Source organism: Rhea pennata, chromosome 7 (assembly GCF_028389875.1).
Source record: "Rhea pennata isolate bPtePen1 chromosome 7, bPtePen1.pri, whole genome shotgun sequence".
Classification (NCBI taxonomy): domain Eukaryota; kingdom Metazoa; phylum Chordata; class Aves; order Rheiformes; family Rheidae; genus Rhea; species Rhea pennata.
Window position 1 is genome coordinate 37,165,137 of NC_084669.1, and position 25,191 is coordinate 37,190,327.

The 25,191-nt window shown below is 41.6% G+C and overlaps 1 protein-coding gene across 1 annotated transcript in view; it reads left to right on the plus strand.

Annotated features, from left to right (window-relative positions):
- The window catches only part of MCU (mitochondrial calcium uniporter), an 86,540-nt gene continuing 61,349 nt past the window's right edge, over positions 1 to 25,191 (plus strand). The window contains exon 1 of the mRNA XM_062580347.1: positions 1 to 120. Coding sequence (XP_062436331.1) covers positions 1 to 120 — 120 coding nt within the window. The remainder of the gene's footprint in view (positions 121 to 25,191) is intronic.

The window sequence follows — 25,191 nt, forward strand, 5'->3', positions numbered from 1 at the left end:
ATGGCGGCCACGGCGGGCAGGGCGCTGCCGCTCCTCCTCGGCCGCGGCGGCGGCGCGCTCACCGCGGCCGGCCGCTTCCCGGCGCTGGGGCGGCGCCGGCAGCCGCAGCGACACCGGACGGTAAGTGAGGCGGGAGCGCCCGCGCCGCCGCCGGGGCTGCGCCCTTCAGGCGGCGGCGGCGCGAGGAGGGAGCGCGGCCGTTGAGGGGCGGGCGCGGCCGTTGGGGCGGACGCGGCCGTTGAGGGGCGGGCGCGGCCGTTGGGGCGGGCGCGCGCGGGGCCGCGGGCGGCGGGGGTGGGGGGCGCTGAGCTGAGCGCTTCCCCCCCGCCCCCAGCCCGGCGTCTCCTCCTTCTCCTCGGGGGTGGCGGCGCGCTCCGCCGGGGTCCCCGCCGGGGCGGGCGGCGCAGGCTGGTGCGGGGCCCCGGCGCGGCAGCTGCGCGTTATTCTTAGCGCCGGCGTCGGGGTCATCGCTGCGGGCGAAACTTGAGCGGAGCCCGGCCCGCCCGCCGCTGCTCAGCCCTGGCGTCCCCCCTTCCGTGCCCGCGCTCGCCCCTCCTCAGCCCCCTCTCAGGAAAAAATAAAAACCCAAGAACCCTCGCCCTGAACTTAAAAACTTTCCTCGCCCCAAAGCTTCCCAATTAGACGCGTCTTTTGCACTTAGCCACGCGAGGCGTTGGGTCTCCAGGCGCTCGGAGCGTGGCAGGAGAGCAAGTGCGGCGATAAGCGGCGGGAGCTGTCAGTCAGATGATGCGTGTGGCTTTTAAAAAGAGGAGTCGGCTGTGTTCCCTTCGCTCGTTGCTGGGAGAGTGAGGACTGTTCGGGGGAGGCTGGGAGCAATCCCTCACCTCAGGCGTCTGAGGGATCGCAGTGCACCGCTGGCCTGCGGGGGATGCTCCTGTGCTTTCAGAGGCTGCTCTGGTTTTCCGATGTAGCTGAGGAACAGAGGGGAGGAAGAAAAGGGGGGAAAAAAAAGAAAAAAAAAGAAAAAGAAAAAGAAAGTGTAGGACTGTGATCTAGCGAAACGTTGGGTACTCCCGTGCTCTCGGCCGGCTCGTGGCACGGCCCCCCCCGCAAGGCGGGGAAGTGCGCTTTGCCCGAAAGTAAGAGGAGACGCGGGGCTCCGCGCAGTGCGGGGCGGGGGAGACCGCAGTAACCGGTGCCGGTATTCCCGGGGCGGGGGGCGCTTCAGTTTTCCGTCGCTGCTTCCTCGTTTCGGCGGCACGAAGGCAGTGGCGTTTCCATACTGGGTTTTGCCCCCCCCCCCCCCGCCCCGAAGCGGGGCCGCGGCGCAGCGCTGCGAGGACGGGCGCGGGGCCGGGGGTAGCCGGGCGCCCCCCGCGCCGCCCCGCGCAGCGCGGCGAGCTCCGGCGGGCGGCGCGCGGCGCGGCCGGCAGGTGGCACCGCCGCGGGGGCGCCGCGGAGCAGCCCCGGGGGCGGGGGCGAGGAGGAAGAGGGGTGATGCCGAGGCAGCGGCTTCCCCCGTTTCAAGGTCAGCGAGGGTCGGGTCGGTTGGAGGGGTGTAGGGAGCAGATTGGGGGAATTCCCTGGTGGATGTCCTTGACGAAATGGTGATTTTTTAAAAATTTAAAAATTTTTATTTTTATTTTGCTTCTTGCGGAGCAGTAGCATGTTCGTTGGCTTCACTAGAAAACGAATGACTAGCAGCACAAGCATTGCTTACTATGCCTCTGTAGGCTTTGATGGGACACCTGTAAAGGCAGCAGGTTGAAACTTAGAGCTTCAAAGGTTTGCTAAAATTACAGTGAGGTTTTTCTTTTTAAACTAAGGTAACAGTATGTAACCTTGCAATATTCTTCTAATTTTTGCTACAATCTGTTCTCTCTCTGTCTAGGAAAAAAAAACAAAAAACAAACAAAACAAAAAAACCCCAAACCTCAAAAACCTATAGTTGAAGGTGTGAACCTGTTGCTTAGTTGTTGTTGTACTGAAGCAACTAACTGTGAAACTATGTAAAACCACAGAAATCCTGTATTTGTTAGGTCATGAAGCAGAACTCTGAACTTATTTGGAAAAGCGTATATAACACTGGATCCCTATGTGCTCTTTAAAGAGCAGTTAAGCATTTGTATGTGCTTTGTATCTTCAGAGTGTTGAAAGTTTCTTCCTCTGTTTCAATTAATATGTTTCTACAGCTAGGGAGTTTGTGTCTCAATGTATCAGTCCAGTATTTGCCCTGTGGTTATCGAAAGGCATGAAGTGCAGCTTCGGAAATATTGAATTTAAACTTTGTAAATACTAGCCTACTAATAAGGCCGCAAGCACCCTGAATTCAGATCAGGCATTCTAGTGTGGAACAGTTTTTTCAGCTTGTTTCAGCTTTCATAATTATTCTTGTGTTGTTTTTTTTTTAACCAGGCTGGCCTTGAGAGCGATAAATTATTTATCTAAATGGAGGTTGGACCTTTGAGATTAATGTAACAAGAGACTCACTTATATCTGATCCTGCTAATCAGGCTGGGTAGAAGCAAGCATATAAAAAGTGAAAGATTAAAAACAGCCATGGAAAAGTATCTCGAGTCTCTTCCGTTCATCTGGGCTGCGTTGCCACTGCTATGCTCCTGGCTAAAAAGACAATCCTGAAACATAGGCACACTCAGAAATGCACTTATCCTGTCCAAACTGTCTCTTTTGGGTGGGTTTTGCCTAAGTCCCTTGAACTGATGATTGGAAACTTCTACTGGCTGTGATCCAAGTTGAGGTACATTGTATGATTTTTGGCAACCTCACTGTTAGCGGTTTGTGCTGCTGTGTTGATTATTTTTTTTCAGTAATGACTTTGTGCACAAGTCAAATCAAACAGCCTGTAATCTTCATACGTAATCTGTGGCTATGTTATGATCTGAGAGATGATGATAACTGTGGTTGCTACGGGCTTAACACTCTTTCGTTGTCTAATAATGAGATATCACTGAATGCAGTAGGCAAGCTTGCTCTGAGTAGTTGGGTACCTACTGTCGTAACTATTACTTTTAAAAGTATCTGTAAGATTTCTGTTTGGCTCCACAGAGAAAAGATGAGTTATCCTTTCTGGTGCACTGTACTTCAGAAACTCTGAGGACCAGTGGGAGAGAGCAGAGATCTGAGAATGTCAGAGGCCGAGGAAGTGTAATTCTCCAAGGAGAAATTAGAGGAACAGGAACTCCTCAGACTGAAGAGAAAACTGAAAGGAAGTTGTTGCGAAGAAGAAGGGAATAGTCTGAGCAGTGCCGGATAGGACAGTAAGTAATGGCCTTGCACTGCAAAAAGAGGGCTTTGGTTAGGTGCTGGAAAACTTTTGCGAACACTTAAAGCACTGAAGCACTGAAATAGTTCCTGGAAAAGCCATTAAATTCACATTATTGGAGGTGGTTAGGACAGGTTAGACTAGCATCATCCGGGCATAGCCAGTGTACAGTTGATCCTGCTCTGTAGTAGGATTGAATCATATAAGGTTCCTGAGTCAGTGAGTTATATGAGAAAATAGGTAAGAAAAAGTTGTATAATATAATGTAATTAATGTAGTGATTATTTTAGGTGTGTCTATGCAATTTTGATTTTAGTATAGTGAATCTACTCAATGACTTCTCAAGATGGCTGGTTTCTTGCTGGGGTAATATATGGGCTTTCCTGAAATAGGATGGAGATGTTAAATGGCCTTATGGGCGAGTTCTTTCACCAGGGATATGAAATATGCTGGAAGAGCCTGGACCAATTGACCTGGTTACTGAGAAAGGAAAATACTTTGAAGAAGGGGGGGGCGAGCAGGGGAAGATGCAGCACACATGAATGAAACTCATTTATTGGTCACAGGATAAGAGGAGGCAGACAGGAGGGAGTGTGTACTGATAGTTGCGATTTCTCCCTCTGAAGGTGATGAGAAGTGTCTAGAAGGGTGATCATTTGTGAAAAGTAAAGAGATAATCAGTTGGCAAAACTACTTGAGAGTTAGTGAGGCTGGGGAACTGATACTATTGATGTGGTAGAGCTGAATAAATGGACTCAGAGCGGAAGTAGTTCAGGTTATATCTGTTTTTTTTCACTCATTCAGTCTTGCTTAAATGTATGTGATAGTGGGAGAAACCTTATAAAGGGAAGATAATTAGCAGCTTGTGTATGGTGGACAAACTGCAGAACTAGACTAGAGGGGGTTGTAATGTTACAGGAAATGTGGATGGCTACAGCTTTGGAGCAGAGTACAGGTGAATAGTTCATTGAGTGAAACTTGGATAGTACTTGTGTTTGTTTTTAAATTGACTTTGAATATATGTCATCTTTGGGAGGCAGCGGCGGAGATTTGGTGCCTGGCTGGGATGTCAAATGTGAAGAGACAGTCAGTTTAGTCAGTCCAAGGTAACTTCTGTTGGGCTGAAGATGACAGACAGCAGAAATCAGAATCGGCAAGCGAGGCGAAGTGGAAGAAAGGTGTTTTGAATGGTTTCTTTTTCTATATAACAGATGCATGAAAGAAGTGAGAAAGGATCGACGCAGTGAGAGTGATGGGGAGAAGCTTGACTAGTGCTCGCTGGAGGAAGTTTGAACTGTTGCAAGGTGTGCCACAGGAGAACAAATGTACAATCCAGTGCACTGCCTTTTTTAAGCAATGGGAGTGGAATGTGGATGGAGCCAACTGCTCAGTGGATTAGGTGAAGTTTTTTAGTCTAGTGGTGTTGGATAGATGAGCAAATTGTGGGAATCAGAGCAGCTATAAGTTGAGACACTCCCTATTAATTAAAGTCTCCATCCTGCAATAGTTTCTGGTGCTTAAAACAAGGCTTGTTGCTACTTTTCTGTCAAACGTCTTGCCCTCAGAGAAGTGTGGAGAGAATTACTTAAGTTGATGCTCTGAAGAGGAAACTTCCTTATGAAGCAAGACAAGCCTATTCTTTGACTCCCTGCTTAATCTGAGTGGTGCGGGTGGTAAGGGTAAGCTCTCAGAGCTCTTATTCATTTAATAGGAGCAGTGTTGTGCACTGCTATAGAACAAGAAAAGATGCACCTCGTACTGCTTTAGAAGTAGAGATGGGGATGTGGCTTGAACTCAAATATAAATACCTCTTTGGCAGAACTTCTGTAAATGCAGAGAATATCCTAGCGTACATAAAGCTCTTGGAGCCAAATCCACTTATGCTGCAGTGAGATCTCATTTACGGGGTTATCTTTTGTCTGTGGTATGCTTGCCTAGCATGCGTTCTTTTATATAAATTCTGACTGAAGGAGTTCAACACTTCCCTTGTTTTATTACAGCTTTTGCTCGAATGTGTAGTTCAAATGTGCTCGGAATTCAAGAGGTGATTTAACCGTAAAAATGGGTCTCACCACCGACACTAAAGCTCCCTTTTCTCCTGCTTCTTTCCTCCTTTCTCTATCCCCACCCCTTCCCACATATATACTTGCTGCCCTGCTGACTTCTTGTTCACCTCTTGGTTGAAATGTAAAAACTTCTTGTAGTTGCTATTGCCCCTTGCCCACTGAAAAGGTGTCTAAATTGTTTGAAGTGTAAGGCAAAAGGAGATCTGTAGCCTCATATCAGATTGACTGTCTCAACAAAGGCTACAGCTGAATACTACTTTAGAAAGCTTAGAATTAAAGAAAACTTTTCCAGTTCTTTTTTTACTTCAAATGAGAAGTAGGTATCTGATTTTAGTTAATTCTAGAGAATGAAATACTAGTACTAAGGTAAGTCAGAAGTTTTGTATCGTTCAGCTATTCTGTTAGATTGCTTTCGTGTTTTTTTTTTTTTTTTTGTGCAAAGAAAATCTTAGTGGTGAACGATCAGAAGGCTGTTTGTACAAAAGTCATAAGAACATTCTCTTAATCTTATTCTTACAGAGCAAAGCAGATTCTGAAGGGAGGTCAGCTTTAAAATACGAAAGCATTTCAGAGTTTTTTGTGTCCTGTAAGGTGCTGTTCTTAGTGAATATGAGCGAGTTACTTTGTAGCATCCACGGAACCCTTTCTGGGCTTCTTATGTGAAAGATGTCGGCTATTCAGAAAGGAGAAAATACTGGGACTTTTAACTGTTGCTTGATTATGCTTTTTTTTTTTTTCAATAGCACAGTCTATTGGAAAAATCAAAAATTTTTATATATAGCCTATATAGGAAAGGAAATTACAGTAAGGTTGATGTTACTACTGTAAAAATTCCAGGACAGCTCTCTTTCCATATGGGCATTTCTCAGCTATGCTCATTTACCATGGGTATGGCTCTCCTTATGGAAGTCAGACATCTGATTTTTTTTGTTTGTTAGAGCTGATTTTAGACTTGATTTGGAAGGTAAGACATTCCATAAGATGAAGACACACCCTGTCTTGAGGGCGAAACCTAACCTTTGTGACTTCAGTTCAGATTTGTGCTACAAGTAATTTGTTTGCTGTTCTATAAAATAGCCTTCCCATGACAACAATGTGTAATTTAAGTTATTTTCCTGTTTGTAGGTGCTTATTGTTCTTAGAGTTGAAGAAATTCTCACTGGGAAGAGGACTTGTAGTTTTTCTAAAACAAATGCTTTGCCTCTGAAGATCGTCAGTAGGCGGGTTCAGTGTTAGTTTGCTGCTAGTTGTGATTGATGAAAATGAGGCCTTTATTAGTGTTCTCAGTTGCAGTCTATTGCACTGTACCTTTAGGTGGTGGGGGTTTGGTTTTTTGGAGGTTTTCTGTTTGTTTTGAGCAAGTATTGCTAGTGTCAGCTAGTGGTTAGATTTCCTGAGATCCCAAATGCCGCTTTCTGTGTTTTCATTTTCTTTGGCAGTCCTGTGTGTGTGAGAAACTGCCCTTGACAGATACTTGCAAGCTACTATTGTACTCTGTTTGTCACGGAGGAATAGTTCTAATCTATGAAGTGCTGTCTGGGTGAGAGACCACCTTTGATATTGCTGATATGTTGGTTATATTTTGGTACTTGCTTTCTGAGGGCAAACTACAGTGATCTAGCTTTAAGGACTGATTTGTCCTTGAGTATTTAATGTGGAGAGGAAAATGACTTGTTCTTTCTTTTCCTATTAAAGCTTTGGCAAAGGGTTTTCTTCCCCTTATTAATGTCCCGTTTGGTCATCCAAATGGCATGCCATTTTAATGAAGAAGAAAACATGCAGTACTTGAAAGTGACAGAGAATTATTTTCCAGTATGGCCAGCCTGTGGGATATCAGTTCTGTCTCATGTAAAATATGAAGCACATCCACTCTTTTTCTGCATTTTTGGCAGCTTTTAGGGAATTAAGAGGTATAGAACAACTTGGATAAGTAGGAGAGGAAAACTGGAGAGCAAGCTTATTTCAGTGAATCACTTATGTTGGCTCTGCAGGAGAAAGGGACTGTCGTGCAATGAGGTAACTGTCAAATCTCTAAAACTGCTTAGTGGAATAATTGAAACGTGGATTTCATTTGGGTAGGTAACTCATAAAGGATCTACCTGAGAATGGCCTTTGTTCTCAAAGAAGCAATCCATTGATTTGTAACAGATGCTGCAGGGTAGTCTAAGTTCCGTATGTCTCCAGGGCTACTTTTATAGCATTTGGTAAGAGATTTTAATTGGGCTGGGCAAGAGTGAGGAAGGTATCACAGTCCACAAATAGACCTCCTCTCTGAAAAGCACTTAAAGGGTGTCTGGTCCTTAATGCTTTTGGAATCATCAGTTTCCAGTGGGGACAGTGGCGTACCTGCCAATTCATAGAGAACGTGGTCAGCAGTGACTTGGCAGGCTGACTTGCATGCTGGGCTTTCTTTGGGCCGGTACCAGACTGTGACAATCTATCTCAAACTTTGCCCCTGCTGGGCTGGAAGAGCATGTTGCCTTGCATCCACAATAGTAATAAAAACTAGTAACTCATAAAAATGAGTGGCTCGGTCTTGCATTCTGCCTGGTGCCTTCTGGGAATAAAAGAATTTACTCTGAGGTCATAGTCTAAGGAGCTCCGTAGAGCTGAAGGAAATGCTTTGTGGAATGTATTGCTGTTTTAAGAGGACTTTTGTTTGGAATAATGCTATGGTAACAGCTTCGGTTGCTTTTTAAGTTCCTGAGATGCGTGCCTACCTAGCCTCTCCATTTCTTAAAAGTGGTTGGATTGTAGATTATAGAAATGGGGCAAGAGAGAATGGGTTCCAGGTAAAAGCACAAGGCCAATTGTTACAAATATATCCAAAGCAGTATATATTGCTCTGTATGTGTGCAGGAGCTGTGGACAGCGAAGCACTCTATCAGACTGGTACTGCATGAAGCTTCTTACTGTACGGTACGTGAATATGACGTGATCTGAGAATGCCTTTGCAACTGAATTTCACTGCAGTTAGTTTTGTATGCGTGGTCTGGAAAGAGGAATCAAAACTAACTGAATTTCTTGGATAAACCTACAGTTTCACTGTAAGTTTCACAGGGGAAACTGTCTCCGATCAGTTCTTGAGTGAAAGGATCATAGGGTCAGCGGCTGGCAGACAGCATCCTTTTCTTCCGTATTCTGAACGGGGTTTCCAACCCATCTTCCTATTTCCTAGGTCAATTGCTGGAGGAAAGTCTTAAGTTACTCTGTGTTCCTTCTGCATCACCACATTACCTTGAAAGAGCAGCGGAACAGACAAAACTTCCATTGTTTTATTTCATTATGAAAAATGTGATGTTCCCGTAAGATGTGCAGTGAGTGTATCTGGATGATCTCATGTCAATTATTATTGTGCCTTACTAAAAGAGGAGTCTGTAACTTGCAGTTTTGTGGAGTTGCTAAGGAAAAATGTGTTTCCTAAATATAGTAATGTAAATGTTTTGCTTCTCCATTTGAGATTTGTATGTTTTAGAGGAAGCTAAAACAGCAATTTTAAGAACCATTCAGTTAAAATCTGACACATTCCTTGTAAATTCATCAGTTCTGTCAATGATTCATAAAAAATAAGCTTCCAATTAGTAGGAGGTCCTCCCTTGACATATGAGTTCGTTCATTGTCAGCTAGAACTTGGCATTGGTGGTACCTACTGAGCCATTATTGTTTATTCTGTGTCCGCTTCTGTTCTTTCCATGGATTCCTTCATCCTTACATCTACCTGTCAGTTGGTTTATGTACTGTAGAGTCTAAGTTAAGGGACTGTGTTAATTTAGAGTACTCCCTTACAGAGCAAGGTGTAGGAAGTACTTCATAATGGAAACAATACACTAGTTCTAACTTGAAGTAAAATTGAGTTTTCAATAGGAGCTTCCCTGGGTTCTTGAAACCTGAATATTTAAAACGGGACTTTGCATGGAACACATGACGTGCTCAGACTGGCTTATCTCATGATCTTAGCCTGTATCTTTATAGTCAGTTGAGTCCTGTATTCTGGTGAAAGTCTGTGTTTATGATTGATTAAGACTTGTGTTCTGGTAAAACGCTGACAGCAACTGATTAACATATGGAATAACTGTGTACGTAGTTGTCCTACGAAGGTTTGCTTTCCTGGGATCGTTTCTCTAACCTACTTCCTCACATCTTGGCACTGCAAATGTTTGAAATCAGAAAATTACTACAGAGAATTGTGCTTAAACTCTAATTTTCTTTTTGCTACAAAGCTGTTTCTTGTGCTGCTGCTTACTTTTGAAATTGCAAATGGAATCTATAGAGTGAACAGCAAACGGGGATTTATCAGTCAATACTGATTATGAAATTTAATCAGAATAGTGAACTCTAAGGTAACATCTTGAAATCAAAGAGATTGGTTGTGACAGTTTATTGTAAAAGGAAATAGATTTAATCTCATTGTTTAACAAAACTGGATTTTTTTCTTAATACAAAATTTTCATCATTTATCCATGTTGTTTCCCTTAGTCATTTGGACTTAGAGTGACAGTGAGTCTTCTCTCTGGTTAGGTGCCACCAAAAGTAAGAGTTTTGCATGCTACTCTGGCAAATTAAGCTTTTAAGGGGGAAAAGGAGGGAAAGTGGAAGACTAGGGAGATATCCATAGCTATCAAGAAAGCACGATGCTGAAATCTCTCAGGCTGCATATACTTCAAGTCTGGATGATGATTTTTGTTCTCAGTGGGAAGCCTTACATATGTAAAGACAACGTAATCCTTGAACAGGAAAATTTCTCTGCAATGTGATATGCTGTGTCCCATTTCTGTTTTCTGATTCCAGACAAAAATGGACACAGTTAACGTGCAATGCAGCAGCCTTTCTTAAGCCATTTTTATTCATTGAGAACCTGTCTGAAACATTGCAAAGGTTCTTTTGTGAGGGAGGTGGCTCTGTGGGAGAGAGGTGGGAGGGGAGGCGTCCAGGAAAAAATAATTTTTGCCTCAAATAACAGTGAACTGAAAAGTGCAGAGATTTCCTGGGGGGAAAAAATGTGCTTTCTTTTTTGGAATGAGAATGCTTTAATTTATCATGTTTCCTGGGAAATCCTCTTGGCTTTGTGCAGAGGGGAGAGGGGGAGTTGAAGAATGTTTCATCGCATGATAGAACATGGCATATTTATGATGCATAACGGCATCTGCTGCATTAAAAGCCCATAAGGCAGGCAGCTGCTTGCTGCAAGGCTGTTCCTATTATCAACAAACTTGTTTCAAAGGTAGAAATTGTGGTAACGGGAATTTCACTGGCTAAATGTTGAGTAGATTTGATAATTACATTAATACAGTGCTTGGAGTTGTGTGCAACGGGTTCCAGAAAACCAAACTCTAATCTCCTTTTTGGAAGGAAGAGTTATATTACAAGCAATATATGTTGCTAGTAACAAAACAAGCTCAAAATAGTCTTTCTTGAATTAAAGGAGTATATTGAGGCATGCTCCTTTCCTGTTGCAAGTTCCTGATAAGCTGTTCTTGTGCTTGTTGAACTGCTTGGAAAAAATGATGCAGCACTATTTGGCTGTCACTCGAACTACAGTATCATGCATTGAATAGGAGAACTGAGGCAGCAGAGGTCATGTCGTTTGGGACTACTTCCAGGCAAGCAAAGGCGAGGCTGCAGTAGGAGCAAGTGTTATATGAATATGTACTTTCCATTTTGGCTGCAGTATTGCTTTAGGTTGAATATTCCGGCTTACTTGCAAACTGCCCTCCGTGAAATATCAGGTTGGTTGTTTAGTGGTGACTTTGCTGTTTCAAGGCAGTGGGGTTTTTTTTTTTTTTTTTTTTTGTTTTTTTGTTTTTTTTCTGAAAAGTTTTTGCTTTAGTAGAACTTCTTTGAGTCTTTAGAAGAGTTGCTACTAGAAATTTTTGCTCTTAAAAATCCTAGTACAATGTCATGTAATCCACAGAACCTACTGGCTGGGTAGGTCTCTGAAGGCACATAGCTTTTAAAATGTTTACAATCAAAGTCTCACTGTAGACCTGTTCTTCTCACACCTGAAAAAGTGGGATTGGATGGAGAAATTGTGGCACGTGTTGAAACGTCCGTTTGTAGTTGCTTGTTGGGGTGATTGAGACTTATTGCCAGATAACAAGAAGCTGACGGTGCAAAACAGAGCTTGAGTTTGAAGCCAAAAAGCCATGGATTTCTGTGACCAGAGTTGAATAGAGTTATGGGAGTCCAAGAATAATTTTATCTTCACGTAAGAATAACTTCATTTTAAGATAAAGATCATGACTCATATTTGCACATGTACTGATTAAAAATACATCACAATTTTGAATCAGCTACTCACTGTTGTGTGTAGGAGTGACCATTTCCATGTTTCCTCTTGGCATTTAATACTCGAGTAATCTTAAACAAACAGTTCCACAGAGTACTCCTCTTCGTTATGTAGCTAGATTGAGTAAGGCAGGATATGAGAATGTGCAGGGATGCCCTAAGGAGGTAGTAAAAGAAAAGCATTAATACCATGGGTGTTTGTGAAGTGCATTTTTTTGTAAATTGTATTTTCATCAGTTCTTTTGTGTCTTGCTCCAAGGGTTGTCTTTCCTGTTAAGTGCTCTTGTAAGCCATTCAATCTTTCTTTGATTTAGCAGCTCCTTTTCTTGTGCTGAATGTTTGCTTATAATTATAGCATTGTGCCTTTTTTTTTTTTTCATTTGTGGTCAATAACATATGCAACATAATCATATCGTTGCAGGACATCCTTCCCTTTGTGTCCCAAGTAAACGGGTAACAAACTGCTGTGGTTTGAGTAGAGTACTGGAGGCTTTGGTCTCTGGCAGCGAGATTAGCAGAGCTGATGTTCTGACCCGCCAGTTGGGCAAACATGGAAGCAAATCTACTGTTGATGGCACTAGTCAACTTTCCACTCTGACATAAAGTTCTGCCTAGTGTTTTGTCTAGGATTAAAAAGTAATCAGACTCCAGTTTGAGACAATTTTATTTCTCAAGGTTAGGAACTCAGTGTCACCTAGATTATTCAAGTTGCATTGAAGAAGAGGAATGGACTAGAACGCCTGAGCGTGGATCAGTTGTGGTTTCAGAATTTAGAACAAGCACTCTGCTGTCTTAGAGGTTTTTGTTCTTGTGGTCAGTCACAGTATGATTTCTTAATTGGTCCTTCAAGGGAGGTGGGTAATTGACTCGTCCTAAACACTTATCCACACTTGTGCTTTCATTTATGAGATTTGGCAACATTTGTACATGGAATTACTGTGATTAGACTGACATTTTATATAATAGAGTACACTGGAGGGCTGCTCATTCTTGGAGTAACAATGTTGAAGCACCACTGTACTGTTCAAGGCAGTATTTACACAATTTCTGTGGATTTCTGCACTAGATAGAATCTTCATTGCTGTTTGACAAGCCAGTGATAGGCGTATATTCATGTTTGCTGTGCATCTGAACTAGTTAGTGAGTATATGAGTTTGATGACAGAAGAGCTCTACTTGGCTCCTTCAGGATGTGATTTTCCTAGCCAGTTTAGAGCTGACAATGCTTCAATTGGGAATTCTCTCTTGCCACTTGTGAGTATTTACAAGCTTCCTTATAATCTTGGGAATATAGAAGTACATGGCTTGCAGACACAGGAGAGAAGTTAACTGATGTCATTGCTCTCTGAGATAGCATAAAGGACATGGAGACCATACTACTTCTTACTTTTAGCAGCTGTAATTACTGTTGATTTGTTTAATTGTGATAGTTTTGTGATGTTTTTGCAGATAATTTGATGGGAAAGATAATCTGCCTCTGACTGTATGGTTACTTTTCTTTCCACCTGCAGTTCTGATCAAACATTAATTAGCTTTGTATGCAGTAATTAGGGTGGAACTGTGAAGTTCAAAGGCTCTGCGTAGTGTGTTAACTATTGTGTCCTGCAGAGAGGAGACAAAGGTATATTTAACTTGATTAAGGAATGAAGTGTAGAAAAGACTGACAGTCCTGCTGTGTTTAGGATGCAGAAATAACGTCTTCATGATGATACCTAACTGCATATTTGGAGTTTTAACTTCTGAGTGATAAGAGCCGTGGCAGAAGTTTGACATCAAGTGTTTTCCAGCTGACACCTTGCGTGTCATACTTGTTACTGCACTCGAGGTGCAGGTTTGGGGCAAACAACAGTCAAATGGATCTGCTAATCCTGCTGTTTGTTACAGCTATCAGAGAGCGATAAAGAGGGGGAAGCCTCTTAATTTCCCTTTCTTGGCCTTTAAGGAAGGAAGTACTTAGTGTCTGGAGACATGGACCTCTTCCGCCATGGAAAATGACCAGCTGGCTGCCTTCCTGAAGAAACATGGGATATACTTACTTATGTTTCCAAACTGGTGGTGGGAGCGGTGCTCTCTCTCCCCCCACCCCCCAAGTTGTAAGCATATATACTGCAGTCTGCGGTTTCATGGTGTCTTCTCGTGATGAGGGCGACAGTGTGATCAGTCTGCTTTTTTCTTAGCTTTAGTTGGTGCAAATGTTCTTGCATCAGTAATAGCTTCTGGGCAGCTACTTGAATGAAAACTGCCTTTAGACTTCTGAAACAGGCCCCTGAATGCTCCCTAGTGTTTTACCTACTTACTCTATTAAGCGCCATTTATTTAGACCACTAAGAGCTCCTTCCAGCCCCTGTGATGCCGGAGGTGCCCTGGCTGCTACAGTTGCTGGTGTGGCTGCCTGTGATATCTTCAACTAGCGTGCGTCTAAGGAGGCAAAGTCTCACCTTGTGCATCAGTCTGTCTCTCTCTAGCGCTTGTTCTGGTGTTTCTGAGGTGCTATGACCGTAGAGCTACTGACTGTGACTAATATCTTACTTGCTGAAAAAGCTAAGTGCTAATATCTGGCAAGATTAATTTTATATAACATGCTGACTTGAAACTCCAGAGCCTCCAGTGATAAATGTCTGTCTTGCTCCTTTCCTTGTCCTCTCCTTTTTCTCTTCTACCAAGTATAGATTCTGAAATGGACAAACCCAAACGGAGCGTATACTGGCGTGAAATGTCTACTCACTACAGCACAAGTCTATGCATGTTGATCGCTGTTAACCTTGTGTTTCTGCAAATTAATTTATGATTAATAATTGGAAAAAAGCTCTACAAAGTGCATGTGGATTAGCAAAAGAAGCAGACTATGTTTTAAAGCATTTACTGGTTGTCTCACATTTGTGTAGACCTTTCACTGAAAATAATCTTAGGAAGAGATTTCTGGGGGCAGTTTTCATTTAGAATCTGCTCGTTGAAACAAATTTTGCAACACATAGCTGAATATATGTACTTCCAAACATCTTCCCTTACGTGTATGTTAAAATTATCCTAGTTTAGAAAAATAACATGAAATTGCTGTCAGTAAAGCAATAATCTGACAGACTACTGTAATATTGGCTTAAATGGGTATACCAGCAGTATCTCTAATGAGCTGCTGCCAGTAAACTGAACAGAGATTCAGCATGAAATATTTCTACCTTCCTAGTTACTTTAGATAGTCAGATGAGACCAAATCTCCATTTTTAGAAGCTGTAAAGTGAGAAGTTTAGATGCAAATCTCTACATTTTGCTTATTCTGCATCCAAGCAAGTGGAAAATGACATGCATTTTGTAAGTTTTAGGGCCATCGTGATTTTTTTTTTTTTTTTTTTTTTTTTGGTGATTTCCTGAAGAAACCTAGGTTTATAGGAGAGTATTCTTTTGGCAAAGAGCTGTTTCAGGTTTTAATCGACTAGTGTGCTGCCAATCTTGCCTGTACAGGTTAGAATACCACTGGTGAGTTGTCTACGGGTACAGTTTCATAATAATTATATGCGAAATCAAGGTTTTAATTTATTAAAATGCAAAGGAAATGAATGCTTTTGCTTGCTGTATTTCTTTTTTCAGGAAGCAGGATATAGGCCTTTGCATAGGAGCTCATCCACAGGAGGTAGAACGGTGATATTTTTCACTTGGTATCTCTGTAAATGTAGAACTTCATATACTGAAAACGTTTAGTAGAAGTACCAACAGTTTATTTGTTTCTTCTTGTATCCATGTGGGAGTTCAGAGCTTTGACCAGAGAAGTCAAAGGAGTCTTTCTTTTTAAAGCACTTCTGACAATTGAGGGTCGGCAGAATGAAGCCCTAGTGCACTCTTGCCATTGAGTTTTCGTAATGCAAAGATACCGCAGATTTTTGTCTAATATATTCACAAGGTGTCTGGCATGGAAGCGGATATATTGGACTATACACAACCTCAGCAATGTTCTGGCTACGGTTATAGTAGACTCTTGATTTGTATTTGCTTTTTTTTTTTTTTGTGGAAAAGTTAATGTTTGAGCTGGAGTACTGCTCTAATTGCCCTTTTGCGTTAGAAATATCATTTATATCTTCAAGCTATATAAAAGGGAAGCCGTGGGGTTCCTTCTCTTTTTAAAACTTGTTGATTTGCCTATGTGTCTTAACAACTTTGTTGAAAATTTGTATGTGAAGAGAAAGCAGTACACAGTTTTTCATTAGGAAAAGCTGGTGTTTATGTTCATATGTTAGTAAAAGTGTTGTAGAGTGACAAGATGGATATTTTCCAGGCTTTCCAGATGAGTAAGCATGGGTTAATGTACAGGAGCCACAGGCTGACCCTGACTGTGGGAAGCGGTTGGAACTTCTTTCGTGCTGACACTTTAGTCATGCATGGCTGGGGAGGGGGGGGGGTGTTTAAGAAAGTAATTTCTTAAATTATGAATCCTTCCTTCCCAGGATGCAAAACGGCTTTCCAGAGAATACTCTGAAACTGTCGTGAGGGTTCTCTGAGGTATTCTCTAAGTAAATATTTAGTTTCTAAGTATCTCTGCCTTTCAAATAGTGGTCTTTGAGTCATTACTGAATAATAAGAATCTTGGACCTCTTAACAGATCGTTTGACCTATGCTCTTAAACTGGCTTTGTTCTGACTTAACTTTGGGGTTGTGGAGTAGTTAGCTTTCCGTGTTTGGAGTGTGAATGAAAAAGGGGGAAGTTGATAAATAAGAGCTAAGTATAATAAATTCAGTTAGGATTAAATGCACTAGATAGTGGTGTATAGTACACATCATACAACTTCTCAGCAATTGTGTGGTTTTCCCCAAACTGATGACATGCCTACTTCTGCAACATAGCAATAATGATAAAAAAAAAAAAAACCCAACTCACTTCAAATATACTATTTTTGAGGTTGTCCTTTAAGTTTGTCAAATGAGTACATGTCTGTGGTAGCACTAAGGATAGAGCTTGACTTGTTTACAGCTTAGTTATGCTGTGATGGTTGCAGCTTCATTGATCATGCCATGTGTGTGTGCTTCCGAGAAAAGTGCAGGAACCTTGAAGATGTAACTTCTTACCAGCTGGAGAAGCTATTTTGCAGCAATTGCAAGGAAGAAAGTCGATTCCAGAATTTTATGCTTCTCCTACCATCAGGTGATGTTTTCTGTGCAATGTCTAGTAAATGTTTTCTGAAGTTTGTGTTTTATGGCATAAAATGCACAAATGCTAGGGCAGAAATTAAAACAACTAAAATCTTGCAAATAACGAGGGGAGATTACAGTTCACTCTTTCTGTGGTATCTGTTCATCTCTTCTGAAGTATGCCTGTCTTAATGGGGGATTTTTTTCTTCCCTCTTACAGCTTTACCTACTGCTCAGAGTAAAACCAGCTGAGTAGAAAATAGCTGATTGACCTAGGTGATTCGTTGGGATGAGTCCCACCTGGCCCAAAGGGCCATTGGAGGGACTTACTGCCTCTTGTGTATGAGAAACAGCTGAGTTTGGATCTGGCCTAGTAAAAAACAGCTGTGGAGGGGGCTGTGGTTCTCCTGAGCACTTTGGGCTTAGCTACAGGCGTGGACTGAGCACAGCAAAAAGACTGCAGGAAGAACACCTCGCTTGGCTTGGCTCTCCTCTTCCTCGCTTTTGGACCGTGCAGTGAGTAATAGCTGTTATTTCTGCCTAGAGTTATGTGCTTCTGCTAGCTGTTGAAATTATCTAATGAATTTTGTTTTAATTATCTGGTGTTTAAAGTCTAACTTGTACGTTTTTAGAGTGTTGGGCTAGTGCTTGGAGTGTTACCAATGCCTGGGTGGCTGGGGCAATTAACAAGTTACTTGTAGGGAAAGAACGTATCAGGTGTAACCATGACAGCTGCTTGTGGGGAAATGCTGGTTTTCCTTGCAAGCCTCGTGTTCCCTTCCAGCTTTTCCCTAAACAGCAAAGAGGTTACCTAGTGAACTTGAAAACTATGGCTTTGGTATTTTCAGTACATCTTATTCTTGTTTCTATTGTAGTGACAACTTTCTGAAGAATTTGTAATACAAGAGGAAGCTTTATAACCAGCAGGGTTGGCATGTTGATTTTCTCTGTGTACTTATTATCAGAAATGGCCTTTTTCCATGGTGGGATAGAGAATGTAACTTCTTTCAAGTATGCAAGTGGTAACATGACTAAAGGTAATGCTACACAAATGATCCAACCCAGCAGATGGAAATGTGATACAGTATGCTTGGTATGCAGTGCAAAACCAGCAGCGTGCATGCTAGTTCTTGAGGTAGAAAGGCACGTTCAGCCTTTGATAAAGGAAAGGCTGCCTATGAAGACAGTGCTGACTGTGAAGACCATGTTGAGTGTGAAAATGCATACGGCCTGTTACCTGAGTGCCTGTTACAAATCCACAGCTGTCTCCTGGGTGTAAGATGAGCTGTGTATTGCTTTCCAACTTTTCTAAACATTTCTTAATAATGTTTTGAGCAGGAGTGATTGATTCTAGGTGAGATTTTGCATGAAAGCTGGTGCCTTCTCTGTAATTTATCTTGGAAGCTTTAGTTCCTAGTGAAAGGATAAGTAGTGTAAATGAATGTATATATAGCTAGTGAAGTCTTTTCTTCTTTCTGGGGTTTGTCACTCTTCTCTGACAGAGGCAGCTGGTTTGTGGCTAACACACATCACTATTACTTTTAATCCTTGTTTACCAACTCAGTAGCCAGTTTGTTCCCTGTGAATAGCTGCTTTTTCTGGTGTGTGTCTAGCAACTTAGGCTAAATAATCCTTGAGTGAGCTTATGTCTCTGGAAGGGTTTTGTGGGGAGTGTTAAGACCTTCAGGTGGGGCTGATCTTCTGATGAACAAAGAAATGACTAAATGGCCTCACACCTGTTGCCAAAAAAGAAGTGTCCTTTGATGGTGATTTGGCTTGCAATATGTAAGCCTAGGAACTATCTTGTTAGGTTTTTTGCGTTAGGAACTTTCTAGAACGGAGAATTTGGCCTACTTGAAGGATTTTAAGATATTGTCAGTGATACTTATTGTGACTCTCAATGTTCAGATTGGAAGAGTGTTTGATCTTCTGTTTTCTCACTATCAGAATGTCAATTAGCAGTGAACTTAAACAGGCATTAAAAATGATAGTCTCTAGAGATGTTCTACAATCAGCATTATTCAAGTTTAACCCACTCAGAGCATGGTCAAAGCTAGGCAGAGCTGATTAAGGCCTTGTCCAGTTGTGTTCTGAACCTCCAAGGATGCAAGTTCCACTGGTTCCTTAGTAGCCTTTTCCAGTGCTGCCCATGTATATATGTGTGCGTGGGTGTATATGCATACACATGCACACACACACACACGCACAGGTTTTGGTGAATCATATCATAATGATCTTTTTCCAGTTTGTAATGCTACCTTATATTGCTGTATGGCTTTCAAATACTGATAGCATGCTGTAATTTGGTCCTTTTAAGGACTGACAATCTTCTTTCCCCTCTGCCCTCTTATAAGAGTAACCAAATGGAAGGAAGTTATCAGGGTGTTCCTGAACTAGGAGTGTTATCTGGGCAGGAAAATGTCTCAAGTTACAGCAAGCTGGGTCTTGACAATCATTATTGCGCTTCCTAATATCTGCTCTCATAAATAACTTAAACTGTCAATATTCAGTTAGCTTTTAACCAAGAAATAACTAAATGGCAGATGAAACTGGCTCTCCTAGTTTGAACATAACTCTGCTTGACTGTCGCTTTCCTTCATGTGGCTTTGATCTGTGTACAGTTGTATATGATGTGGTAAGACTGGTTAGAATAATATCACAGTGATGCCAGTTTGGCAATATGTGTGGGTTTTTTTTTTTTTTTTTTTTTTTCCCTCTCTCTCTGTCCTCTCCCCTTCTTTCCTCTTAAGACATGCAGTATACTAAAGACTGAGCAGGTGGTAGTGAGGGAGTTCTTTTATAGCTTCATCGCTTCTGCTGGAGTCTATAAACAGCAAGAGCAGAAGGACTGGTGCTGGAGGATGAATTTACATTCTTGATGTTATTTGTGCATTTATCTGGCAGACTTGTAGAACCTTTGAATGCTGAGTTAGTCTTCATAGTATGTCCTACATAATCCTATCCTACTGCCTTACAGCTGTCTTTGCTGCCATAATATGAACTGGTTGCTTACCACTAATGGTTACAATGCGGGGAGCATGCTGACATTTTGTCAGAATTGTTGATAGCCTGAAATGATAACTTGGACCTGTATTTATATATTGTACATGTCACATAATTTTGATCCTCTTGGTATGTTTTAAGCAAGTGAGCAGAAAAATGGGAAAACTTCAGTATGAATCTGTATTTTTATCTTCCTAAATAGAACAAATGTTAGCAATGGAATTCTTTCATCATTATAGTTATTTTAGGTGATTGTCTACTTTGCTTCTATGGCTTCTGTCTGTTCCTGTCTTAGACTGCAACACATGCTCAAATATTTGGTGTATTGAATGCCTTGCCTAGTAGATAAGATGTATTCCTTAAGGATTAGGTGATGCCGCAATTGACAAATGACTCAAGTACATCTGTAAGTGCTGTAGTTCAGATAGGTGTCACTTAGCTGGTATTCTGTAGCAGCTCAAGTGTCTGGGGCAACTTTTATTCACTGAACTTATTTTGAATGATTTTTTTTTTTCCTTCCCTCCACAAAGAACAAGAAGAAATGTTCTTTAGGGTATGTTATCTCCTCTAACCAGCTAGGAGTAGTTGCTTTGGAAGAGCTGTTCTGCAAAGGCCAAGGACTTTGCTTGGTAGGTTTAGACAACAGTTGTGAATGTGAAACCGTGCGTTAGATAAAAATAAATGTCCTTGTCCATTCAGAACAGCTTTGTGCTGTCCTAATGTTAGGCTCTGATTTAGATAGCACAAATGTGCAGTCGCTTTCTTTTTAGTTAAGGAATCTTTAGTATGTGTAATGCAGCAATTGCATTTGATAACACATAGTATATGAGCACAAACTTTTTTCTTCTTTCAAGACATGCCTTCATTCTTTAGTTCTTTCCTCGCTGAGGTATTTCAGGCTAGAATGATAGGAAGTAGAAGAGGGAAGAAATGTTTGTGTTTTTAGCCTTGACCTTTTTTAAGATAGAACAGCAATCCTTCCCAATGGTACCAGTCCTATTCAAGTTGAAGCAAAGTATGTAGGGTGTTTTTTCCCTCTCTGGTGAGGAACAGTGTTCGCTTCCCAACAGTCTGAGGGGAGCAAAAGTCTTAAACAGGAAGCAGATGGGGTGACTTGGGAATCACTTCATCTACTTGGTTTAGGCTCCCCTGGAGGTCGTTTAGTCAAAGGCTAAATTTGCGAGAACTTTATTTGTAACTTTCTGCACAGAGGATTGAGTAGGCATTGCTGTCAGATTTTAATGGTAGGTGTGTACAAGAACTTGGCAGCCATGCTCTGAAAAGCAGTTTCTAAATATCTGTTATATAGTTTTCTGTACTATCTTCACTCATTCCATACTCTTATTCCAATGCCAATCTCTCTTGCAGATAGTGTTTAGAGGAAGGAGATGGTAAACACTTGTGGCTGCTCAATCTCAAACTGTAATACAAAGCTTAACTTGCTAACTGAGAGAACTGAAGCATATAAATTTAATTTTGTTCAAACAGGGCTGTCTCATAGAATATGAAAACCACGTGTTGGGCACAGGGATGCATGCAGAATATGCTTTCTGTAGCTTTATGATTTACTTAGGGGCTAGATGTTATTAACGGCTTATCAAACACTATCAAGAATCAGTGAGCAGAGCTATGGATGCCTAGGCAGTAATAGGTTTTGACCGGTTAAGAGGACACCTGCGGGTGGGCTGCCAGTCTGATATCCCTTCTAACATGTTTTTTCTGAAGCAGTCTGTTTTCCTTTGTAAATTGAACGGTCACTCAGCGTTGCTACTGTTGCCATCAGCTGAATGGAAGACTGAGGGGAAGAGAAACAACTGCCTGTTTGTGAAACTTGTTGCCAGGTCTAATGTCTTTAACTTTTTCCTCCTAACTCCTATTGCCCGATCATTACCACTGTGTATATACAGTGATGAGGAGTGGATTTCTTGCTTCTAAACTGGAAGAATAACCAGAGTGGGATGATGTGAAAAGGAGACAAATGCTGGAAGTGAAATAAGCTGTTGGGCAGCACAGTGGAGGTAAGCTACTGATCTGGTGCGTAGTCTCAGAGGTGTCCTCAAAAGGCAAAGATGGGACCTGCTTCTCGGAGAGCACTTTGAGAGCTGGTGCAGCAGCCCAGGAATGGCACGAGATTTGTCGGTGCCGTGTCGCTGTCTGGAGATGGGTCTAATTCAGGTTGAGCAGGGTTCTGCAGTGGCCAGAAGAGCTGTGTGGGAGAGCTTTTTGCAGCACTTTTGAAATAGCTTTCACATTTCAAACATTTGTGCTCTATGCTCTTATGTGCTTTTCCAGAATTTAATGTGGACTAAGTGCTGAGGATGTAGTTGTGAATGTTTTTCTTTTTTTGGCTACGTGTGCGTATGTGGAGGGGTGTTACCATGCCATGGTAAGGCCAAATAGCGGAATCACAAATGTATGTTGCCAAAAAGGGACGTAAGAGTCATTACACTCTCATGGGAATGGGTGAATCCAGTTTTGTCTTCTGAGCAATGAAGTCATCGAAAAGCTGCACAGATGTGGTTATGTATAGTATCTGAACCAAAGCTGAGAGGAGACTCTGAGAAATGTTTGGCCTTTTGCTGTAGAGCCACTGATGTTAGGTTAAATTGCTGAGTCTCTGAGATGGAAATTTCAGGGCTTCTGCTGTCCCTGTCTAGATTTCTTGCAGTGGCTATAAATAAAAGGCCTGGCACATATTAAAACTTCACAGGTACTTGGAGCCTCGAAGATCCTGTTGGTTTTAACCTTGTGGATTAACTTACCTCTGGTGCACAGTAAATATCTGGGAGCAGTTATTCCTAAGAGTTTCTAAGCTGATGTGGCCTTTAGGTTGGGGGAGAGAGAAATGAGAGTGTAGCAGTGTTTCTGAGAGACAGAATGAAGCCTTGCAGTATTAGGTTGCAATACACAGAAAATAGTTTTCCTAAATCACATGTGGAGAGGCTTTTTCAAGTTTCACTCTGGACTGCTGGCAGAGCTCTCAAATCCAAATTTAATGCCCCAGTGCAAAAGTTTAAGGGAAACACCTACATTTTGCTGGTAAATTTTTAATGCTTAATGTTATTTTAACGGAAAAACCTGTGAAGAAAGATGTTCTCTGTAAATGCTTATGGCAGTAATGTTACTTTTGTTACTTTTGGCAAAAGTAAAGTAATTTAAACCTGCTTAATGCTTTGTTGCTGAAACATGTGACAAAGAAAATACAAATTACTACTTTTCTCTCATTTTAGGAAGGTTGGGATATGTCCGAATGTTACTATGGACAAGTAAAACGAATTATTACATGCTATGCTCTGATGTTCAGTAAAGCTTAATGTACACCAAAAAGTAATAAAAATCTAAAGCTCCAGGAAATGATTCCAAGAGTCTTAATACAGTTTTCTGTTACTTATAATTCATTAAACAGTTGAAAAGTATGCCCCTTCCCCACTGAGTGTTTAAAAACTAATCATGATGAAGATGCATTCTTGCTTAAAGTGAAAGCTGCTGCTTTTTTCTAGACCAGTTTGCGGTGTTTCATTGGTTTTTCAGTCAGAATTTGCTTTCTCTTTCCTCTCCCCCTGTCCTACTATTGCATTTTGTAGGAGGCAACTGTGAACTTCAGATGCTGATTGTCTTCTATGAGCAACTTGAGGTGACTGTGTGTCTGGACACAATGTCAAGTTTTCTTTTGCAGTGATTCAGTCTGTCTTTGAGTTTTGTTTTTTTCTTTTTAGGCCTCTGTTGAAATTGAAGGACCAGCTAATCTTTTTTGAGGAAGGGCAGAGATGTGTGAATAGTCTTGTTTCTTACCGATATCTCAAAGCTGACCTACTAATTCATCACGTAGTTTGAGTGAACCTTTTTGCCTGATAAATTTTCACTGTAGTACAACTAATTTCACTATAACGATGGGCTCCAGCTATACTTACTGGGGTGCTACTACTTTATGGGGGAAGTGTTGGGGTGGCCTTCTATAATATTTCAGTGGACCATTTTTCCTTTTCTGAATTACAGGTGGTCTGCTGACTGCAGAATGAGTAATATAGTTCTAGTATATTCTTACTAGCTTATGATAAGAACTCATCAAAACACTGGCTGGGATTTCATTTTTCCACAGTGTTTCTTACAGGAATTCTTTAGGTAGATACGTTACACAATGCCTGGAGAGTTATAAGGAGAGTCGTGACTTTTTGAACAACAGGAATACTGTTTTCTTTTCAAACATGAGGACACGCAAGTGACTACATAATTGTACAGACAGGTAAGGTTGTGGGGGGGGGGGGGAGGGGGGAATGTGTTTCTCACAGTGCATGTTATGCTTGTGTTCTCCAGCTATTTTTCTCCCTAAAGGTCTGGAAAACAGAACTGGTAAGTAGTAAGTACACCAAAGCTTCAGTTCTTTTTTTTTTCTTTTTTTTTTCCCTCTCATCAAGCTGCAGACAAACCAGAATATTAAAGATGTAAACAGTGCTACCAGAAGGGCCCTTCTTGCTGACTGTGTGGTATGCATATTCTGGTTCTTAGTCACATAAAGGTATTGGGAAGGCTAATCTTGCCTGCTGCAGCTATGAGGCTTTGGAGGGAGGAAAGATTAGCTGTGAATGTAGTAAGTGGCTTTAACAGATGATGAGTTCAAGCTCCCTTTCAAACGGTCAAGGAACAAGGCATGTGGTTAACTTCAAGTTTGAGATAAGTGTTTCCATTGGTGTAGCACTCTGTTAACACTAATGTTACTTCTTAGAACTTTATCTTACTTGCAATATAGACACTTGAGAAACATGTCCTGTAGTCTATGAATTCGGAAGTTTTTGTCCTCTGCTCTTGAAAAATAGCTGAGCCTGTCATCTATGGCGTCTCTAGTGTGTGCCCTGATCTCTGGAGTGTTAACATACATCTCTGACTGGGAGTTTCTCTGGAGCTGAGCAATGTCCTTAGAAAAGCTGTGTCTAAATAAATAAAAAGAAGAATGCCAAAATCTCCTGATATCTCTGGTATGAAGAAATCATGTTCCTTTTGAACTCGGCCTGAGGTTCCTGAAAGTAAGCTATTGCAAGACCTTCCTGAATCTTTCAGTTCTGTCATCCATGCAGTTTAAGTTAGAGAACAACTAGGTTTTTACTGATTATTATGGTAGTTGCCACTCTGCGTAAAATATCTTGTACAGTTTGAGTGCAAAGCTTCTGTTATGAAACTCCCAGAAGTCATTAAAGGTGCTTTTTTTTTGAAGGAGAGCTTCTGCAAGAGATTCTTCTGGACTGTGAAGTTGCTCACTTCTGAAATGGGCATCAGCCATAGACAATTCTGAATTTTTCCCTTTTGTAGAGTGACTGTAACTGATTTTGTTTAAAACGAAACAAAAACTCAATAGGAAGGCAGAGATGGCATATTTAGGTGTGTTGGACAAGAAGCCTTATCTGAGAGCCCCCACTTCGGATAGAAAAAAAGTTATGGTGTCAAGCTTCCCTTGAAATTTTTCCTTGCATAAATAATTTTG